Source organism: Rattus norvegicus, chromosome 4 (genome assembly GCF_021556685.1).
Source record: "Rattus norvegicus strain SHRSP/BbbUtx chromosome 4, alternate assembly SHRSP_T2T, whole genome shotgun sequence".
NCBI lineage: Eukaryota > Metazoa > Chordata > Mammalia > Rodentia > Muridae > Rattus > Rattus norvegicus.
In genome coordinates this window covers 104,101,331-104,109,665 of record NC_141537.1, presented here as the reverse complement: position 1 = coordinate 104,109,665, position 8,335 = coordinate 104,101,331, and the positions used below count along the sequence as shown (strand labels likewise).

At 48.5% G+C, this 8,335-nt stretch overlaps 1 protein-coding gene across 1 annotated transcript; it reads right to left on the bottom strand.

The window, feature by feature from the left end:
* Positions 1-3,632: 3,632 nt before the first annotated feature.
* Foxi3 (forkhead box I3) lies at positions 3,633-7,819 on the bottom strand. Its single transcript, NM_001109349.3, has 2 exons — positions 7,219-7,819; positions 3,633-4,240 (listed from the first exon to the last, which is right to left on the bottom strand). Exons 1-2 carry the CDS (start codon positions 7,814-7,816, stop codon positions 3,636-3,638), a joined length of 1,203 nt encoding a protein of 400 aa, NP_001102819.1. The 5' UTR covers positions 7,817-7,819; the 3' UTR covers positions 3,633-3,635.
* Positions 7,820-8,335: the final 516 nt, after the last annotated feature.

Below are 8,335 nucleotides of genomic sequence, written 5' to 3'. Positions count from 1 at the left end.
ATCCAACCTCGTCCGGGAACACCAAGTCGCAGCAGAAGGATGAGGTGCAAACCGTTCCACTGAGGCAGCCCAGCAGGGAGAAAGGGAGGCAACCGAGTCAGAGACAGCCCCTGCTCCACTTGTTAGGGGACCCACAAGGAGACTGCTGCACATCTGCTACATGTGTGTCGGGAGCCTAGCGTGTTCTTTGGTTGATGGTTGTCTCCGTGGACACCTACCTTTTTTAACATGATAAAGCAGTGTTCTTTAGGTGTCCTGGAGAGGAATTCAGTAGGGAGCTAGTCTGTTCGGCCCTTTTGTGTTTTGTTCCCAAATCTGTAGGGAAATTCCTTTAGAAATTCCTTTAGGGCCAGCCACCTAACCCCACCTAACCCCAAGCCCCAGCTGACCGCTTTCCATGACAAAGACAAGGGCAGGACTCTAGCCTAGAGGCCAGTCACCCTCCTGCCCTGGGAGAGCATCAGGGGTTTCTTTCTCATTAATGACCTCGAGGTTTTAGCCACGAAAACAGTAGGAAAAAGACAAAAGCCATCCAGACCCTTAAGGTGCTTTCAAACCCTCATAAGGCCAAGAGGGCCCTGGGAGTCTCCTCTGAAGTTCAGGCAGCCTTTTGTGTTCGGAAGCCTGCCGGGGTTTGCCTCAGGAGGGATTTGGGAGCTCAGGGGCCACAGGGAGGGGGGGGGTGGGCCGAAAAGCTGTTTTCAAAGCCTCCTAAGCTGCCTTTTTTCAGGAAGTTCAAGATCTATAAGAGATTTTAAAATGTCAAGATGGACGAGCATGGCGGCACAGCACTCAGGAAATGGATGGACAAAATTCATTGCTGGCCTCTGATACAAAGTGAGTCTGAAGGCCAGCCTGGGCTTCAAAGACTGTTTCCCAAATCCAAGCTATAATACATATGCAGAGATGGAAATGTAAAACCTGCCTATTAGGTCCTCAAATTCTCCTGCTTTGCTGTATTTCAAAGGACACACCAGGCTGTGGAAAACTGACACATATTAACCTCAGCCTGGTATGCAGCCCTTACTTCCCAGGAGCCAGAGCTAGCTCTGTATCACCATCATCATGAGCAATCCAAAGTATGGTCCAGCCCAATTCCAAATTTTCTGGCATGGTTCCCAAGGCAGAAGACATCACCGGTGCTAAGCCTGCAGCAACTGGGTGTTGGTGGACTTCGACCTGGAATCACCCAAGGTCAGGTAGCTTTGCCCTGGTGTATTTCATGCTGGGTCTCAGCCACTTTAATGACCCCTCAATAGTTCCTCACAATGTTACTAACTCTGTGTCTAACCCCAGTCAAGCACCTAGTACCCAGATCTAGTATTTTTCCAATACATTTTGATCCAGCTTTTGTTTCTTCCCAACTCATCCTCACACTTGATTCCCTTAAGAAAATTTAAGGTGAAATGTTCTTACTTGAGTTAATATGACCCCATGTGATCGCTGTGTGGGTATACTTCTGGCATTTAATAGGCATCCTATGATAGGCAGGATGGTCTATAAAACTTTCTGGATGGGACTATGTTCAAACTTACAGCTCCAGCCTCAGGAATGGGCTCCCTCCCACCTCCCCAAGACAATGCTCATCCTGCAGAGCTTCACTGAGGGCAGCCTCAGAGTGTAGCTTTCTTCAGACTATGGCATGCTGAAACTCACCTTAATTTGTCCTCTCCCCGACCAGAACCTTATCCTCGGAAGGCTTAGCAAGCACTCTACCACACAGGCCCATCCCAGCTCGAATTTAGCTTCTAACAGAACTGTTAAAGAAATAAACCCAAAACTCATGTCCAAAACACTTGGAAGAGTAGCTTTTCATCTAGCTACTCTTATTTTATTCTCTTCACCTGGGTGGAGCAAATCCCACGTGCACAGTCAATGACTCTCAGCACAGTCCCTCTGGTGGTTTGGGTGTCACGTCATCCTTTTCTGTCCCTCCAAGAAGGACACTGAGGTCCAAGAAAAGCACAGATGCAAAGCCAGGAATCATTCTATGAGGAGTTTATTCTTAGCACGTAAAATACTCTTTTAGAAAAAAAAAATTCTTTATAGCTCCAGCAGACATTATAAATTAATTTACAAATATAGAATTGTGTTAGAAAATATCCATAAAAGTCCTTGATTCTTCACATACAAAAATACTCAGAAAAACTTTTATGCACAAAATGGAGGCCAGGTAGCTTCTTTGGTTATCTCTTTGCATAATAGGTAATAAGCAATGGTGACTGCAATTTGTCCATCGAGAAGGCATTAAAATTTTTCATACATTTCTAAAAAAATTTATCAAACTAATGCTAAAAGTTCTAATATACAGGGGCTTGAAACCTTGTCTTAAAATCAAAACGAAACCACAGGGATCCTCCCTACCCCCCACCCCCACCCCAATGAGGTTCTTGTCTCATGGCAATATCTCAAGAACATGGTAGCATGGGAGCTTAGAGAATTCCTTCGCTTCAGTGGAAGGCAGTTCCCGTAAATCCAACCTTCCCGCTCCTTAGAATCTTTGAATGAGTTTCAACTGATGTGACCAAGTGTTTCCTGTTTGATGTGCTGGACTCTCCCCACTATAAAATGGTTCAAGTGAAGTTACTTCAAAGTACAAGGGTGGTGGCGTTGCTGAAACAAGTTTATATAACTTATAAGAGAATGACCATGTGTATCTAATTCCACATTAAAAATTGTAAGATTGGTTGGTCTAGGTGTGGTAGTCAATCAGGAGGCATAACTGTGTCTCAAGGCTAGGGTGAGCTACATGGTCAGTTCTATGACAGTCAGGGCTGTGTAGAGACCTTGTCTCAAAAATGAAAACAACGAAAAACCTGTAAGACTAAACCTTTCATGAAACACCTAGGACATAAGCTAACTCAGGCAGGAAACCAGGTTTATCACTAGGAACTATGGCTTCCTGGCCTTATCCCATGTTTACATTGTCTATCATGAAGCCGGCATGTTTAAGAACCCACTAGGTCCCCTGTGTGACCTTGGTAAGTTACCTACCAGTTCAGGATAGTCATCCCTGTCTCCCACCGGATTCGGTACTATCGAGTTTCAGAAACCCACGAAATATCTTGGAAAGGGGACTTACTGTGCAGAATAGATGGATTGAGGCAATCCACTTTGATAGGCTCAGTAAATTTCTGCACTGATCTCTGGGAATTCCTGAATAATCGATCCTACAGTCCACTGACTATGCTCACGATAACCAAGTAGTTCCAGGTTTCTGTGTGCCTCTCTGGAGAAAAAAAGGGACCTTACTCAGTCCTGGGACTGGAGGTAGAACTCTGTGAGGATTTTATTGTATTATTTATTCACTTGTAAATCAGATCAGCAAGCTCAAATGTATGTAGTCCAGGTCACCAAGTTTTCCCACCCATAGCTCCAATGACCTCCCCCGCTCCACCCCCATCAACTTGCATACAGACAAAGTCAGTGGACTGCAGGATCATTCAGGGCTTGTTGCAGGAATGCTTCATGCTAAAAGTTGTTCTCTATTTCTCTGGAAATGACTCAACCCATTTAATTCTCTGCACAGTAAGTCCCCTTTCCAAGATGCTAAGCAGATTTCTGAAACGGGTGATCTCAGTGTGGGAGACGGGTACATCTCAAGTGTGCATCTGATCGAGTCTGAGGAGCAATGTCTACATGTCAGAGCCATCCCGGGGGTAGATGAGGCTGTTGACCATGCTGAAGTTGTAGAAAGGGCTGCCGAAGGGGCTACTCTGGTCCCCACTGCCGCCAGAGAAAGGGCTGTAGTAGGAGGACAGCTGGCTGCCCCCACCCACAGTGCTTAGCTGCACAGAGTCTAGAGAGCTGTCTGGGATGGAGGTGCTGGGGAATGTGGTGCTGGAGGGCAGCTGGGTCCCTCCGGGGTGGCGACGGCTGCCTGGGAGGGTTCGCTGGGTGCTCATGCTGCTGGCGTTGACACTAAGGGTGTTGAAGCTGCTGAGGAAAGTGTTAAGGCATGGAGTGGAGGTGAGGGTGGATGCTCCAGGAGAGGAGGCCGTACTCTTGGTGCCCTCTGGAGGCTCTGGTGACTGAGATGGCCTCAGCATAGAAGAGGGGCTGTCTCCTTCTAGCTTCCCACTCACTCTTAGTCTTGAGGACTGCCCGTCTGATTTTGATGTCCCTGAAGGCACAGTAAGGTTGCTGCTGGCCTCCGCACGGCGCCTTCGCTTCCTACGGAAGTTTCCATTGTCGAACATTTTCTCACAGTTTGGATCTAGAGTCCAGTAATTACCTTTTCCTGAGGGGAACAAAAAAGTTAGTGAAGGTTAGTCATTTCTTTCATTTGCTTGTCTGTTCATTCATTCATTCATTCATTCATTCATTCATTCATTCATTCATTCAAGGCAGGGTTTCTCTGTGTGGCCCTAGTTGCCGCAGAACTTGCTCTGCAGACCAGGTTAGCTTTGAACGCAGAGATCCATCTGCCTCTCTCACGTGCTAGGACTAAAGGTATGTGCCACCACACCTGGGCTTGAGGGTTCTATCTTATTTCTGTGCACAGAATGCCCCCTTATGTTCCAAGACACTTTAGTGGGTGTCTGAAATCAAACAGTACCAAACCCTATCCATCCTGTGCTTCTTCCTATGATAAAGTTAATATATAAATTAGGTAGAATAATAGTTATCATAAGTCATGTAAATGAGATCTATTTCTGGAATTTAAAGACAGTTTCATAGATCCCCAGCTAGCCTTAGACTTACTCTAGTTCTGCCTCCTTTCCTGAGATTACACCTCCTTTCCTGAGAGACACCACCATGCTACTGCCTCTGCCTGAGATACACTGCCATGCCCATTCTACAGTGCTGAGGAACCACACATGATAGGCAAGTAACCACCTACTGAACTCCAGCCCAGTCCTCCTTTCTTCTTTATGTTTCCTTTCTGTTTGTTGAGACAGGGTCTTGTGTACCCCAGGAAAACCCAGAAGTAGCTAAGCCGGTGATTCTAACTGTTCTCTTGTCTCTACTTCTTAGGCTCTAGAAGTACTGGTTATGTGCCTCAATGCCTGGTTTGTAATTTGCTGCTTAATTATTTTGGAGAGCAAATGACCCTGCGTTAATAAAACTGAGGGTTAGGGACGATTGCTTCAGCCCACACTGGACCACCAGGAAACCAGATTAAATGTCGACCAAGGTGCATTCACTGTGTCATCCTCTTCTGGAGGCCTTGCTCACTACAAGGAATAAGTCAAAATTTCTTCTAGCCAGTTCCGTGCCTTAGTAGCATCCACTACTTACATCCTGATAAGACCTAATTTTATTTCTGAGACACCTATAGTAAGTCACCTGCCACCTTTCCTTTCTCTAGATCCAAGCCGTGTGAACCTGCAAAATTATGAAATTCTGATGCTACTCAAACCATGATCTTCCATTTGTTTTCTAAAATAGTAAGTTAACAAGTAGTAAATTAATTTAGGCTTAAATGATGGCACACAGCTAACAGAATTTACTACAACTTTCTCTGAAAAAAAATGCAAGTCCTACAACTGAAAAGAATCACACCATTTTAAAAAGGTAGTGTCAGAATGATAAATTAAAAAATATTACTACCAAGCAATCAAGTAAGTCTTAACAGCTCAGCTGACTGTTGGTCTGCAGAGCAAGAAGACTGGGAATCAATACCCTACATTCATCACTGAACAGAATGTGTTCCTATAAGAATTCTACTGGGAAATTTCTGCACTCATTTAAAGTACACACAAGTCTTCTGTGGGAAAGAAATGCCCTCCTATAATTGAAGTGGGACTATCTATATCACCTTAGAAGATTTTCACCCACATAGCCTTTCCTAACTTGGCCTCTGCTGTTTCAAAGTTTTAAACTACGGCTTTGCAGCAAGTGCTTCTCACAGATAAGCTCAGGTGTCTCTCGGCTCTGTGGAGACAGGCAACAGGACCACAGCCCTCAGTTTCAGATGAGAGGTGAGGTGCAGACTGGCTACCTGCTGTCTGCCAAGTTGCACACAGTTGTCCCCATGGAGAGGCAGCATTTAGGTAGACTGCCTCCTAATACACCTTCTTCTTTCCTTTCTCTCAGGGTCTCACTATGTAGCTCTGGCTATCCTAGAACTCACTATGTAGACCAGGCTGGCCTCAAACTCAAGAGATACACCTGCCTTGGTAAAATGTGTGCAAGGGGTAAACCCAAGATCTGAACAGACCAAGTGCTGTATTTTTGAGCTACACTCTCAACCTCCAAACCTTTGGTTCAAGCCATCACTGTCCACTGAGTCCAACTGACATCCAGAATTTTCCACTTCACTTGGTGTTTTTTTTTTTAACTTTCCCAGATACAATATTTTTGAACTTTTCAAAAACTGCACACCCTGTACAAGTGCCACCACCATTGGGCACAAATGGCTATCAAGATACTTGAGATGTGTCCAAATTAAAACATGTTGTAAAACACACACAGGCTGTGAGATTTAAGAGAAAGGCTATGAAGCTGACCTTGAACTCTCCGTCCTCCAGCCTCTACCTCCTCAATGATAAGGTATGCCTAATCAACTTTTAAAGGTAGTTTGCTCTATACAGAATCAGCACTAGAAAACTGCTCCGGAGTGACTTCTACAAGGCGTAATGTAATTCAGTGGTAGAGCCAATCCTTTGCATATCTGAGGCCCTGGGTTCCATCCCCCAACACAACAAAAGATGCTCCAGGTTCATTCAAGAAGCCTCAAGCAAGAATCTGTTTCTTTGTGAGCTCCACTCCACTTCCACCTCCCTCTGCCAGGTAAGGGAACACGTCCTATGCAGGCTTCTTCACTCAAGGTAAAGGATTTAGACTAGAGGGGGTACTCATACTGAGTGAGATCCTTAGGAATCCAAAGAAGGAAAAGAGGCCCAGTGTTCTCTTTCATCTTTTGTAACACCCTGCTTCTGAGAGTCCCTTTCCCTATTCCATCTATCTACCAGTAACTTAGGCTGTTCCGTGCAGCAGCCTCCGGTTTGAGGGTATGAACTTTTTGGTTTAGCCCGCTAGCTTTTACCCTGAGTGTGAGGGACCATGTCCTCCCTGTGAAGATCCGATATTTCCCGTATGCCTATCAGACCAGGTTTGGGTGGCTCTATCCCCACTTGTTCTTCCGTCTAGCAATGAGAAGGCCCCACGTAGATTTCCAACCAGCCGCGCACAGACCGGATACTAGGCTCCGGCTCTCAGCACCTATAGGTGCGCGGCTTCGCGGCCGGGAAGCACCTGCCCAGCCGTCCTCACCTGGATCGTCCTCGTCGCGGGGCACTTTCTTGAAGCAGTCATTGAGTGATAGGTTGTGGCGGATGGAGTTCTGCCAGCCAGCCTTGCTGCGCTGGTAGAAAGGGAAGTTATCGGCGACGAACTGGTAGATGTGGCTGAGGGTGAGCTTGCGCTCAGGCGCGCTCTGGATGGCCATAGCGATGAGCGCCGAGTACGAGTAGGGTGGCCGCACCATCTTCATCAGGTCCTCGCGGCTGGCCATCGACAACCAGCCCAGCTCGCCTGGGGCTGCGGAGCCGGCCGGCGAGGCAGGTGCGGCCGCCGAGGGCTGTGTGAAGCCCCGCTGGGCGCCCGCGAAAGTGCCGGGAGCGGCTGGCGGCTGCAGGAAGGCTCCGGGCGCTGCTCCGGGGGGCGGCGGCGGGGCCCCTAGGTAGCCCGCAGCGGATGCCGGGCCGCCCACGCCGGGCCCGTTGAGCCACAGGTAGGGGTTGGCGGCTGCAGCGGGCGGTGCGGCGTAGTCGGACAGCCCATAGGGTGCCCTGGAGGTCGGGGGCGCACCGGGCGCCGCGGCGGCGGCGGGCTGAGAGTATACGAAGTTGTCTCCGCAATACAGGGCCATGTCGGAGGCCGAGGGTTGGTGCGGAGCGGCAGCGGCTTTGGGAGAGAGGGGCTGGCCTCGGCGCTTCGGAGAGAGCATCCCTTGGCGCACCAACCCTACGGCCCGCCCTGGCCTCCGCTACGATTACGGACTTGGAGCGCTGAGGAGCTCGCCGAGGGCGGGAATACAGCGTCTCTTATACCTGCGGGCCAGCGGAGGCTGGGCGACCAAGGCTCGACAGTCCACGCCCTCGCCACGCCCCACGTGCTTTGTAGCAGCGTGCAACCTCCTCTGCCCCGCCTGCGGGGTCCCTGCTGCTTTATGCTAGCTCCGGAGTCAAGGTGAAAAGCGTCCTTCGGTCCTTCCCTTATCCTGCCCTCCTGTCCCTTTTTCTGGTCATCCCTGCCTCCCCTGCATCCGCCCATCTTAGCCCGCGTAGGATCAGCCTACTCTAGAAGGAAACAAGAAGAAGGAAACAAGAAGACATCTCACCAACTGGACGGCTGGTCCCTAAAAAGCTGATGAATCCATTCGGGTGGG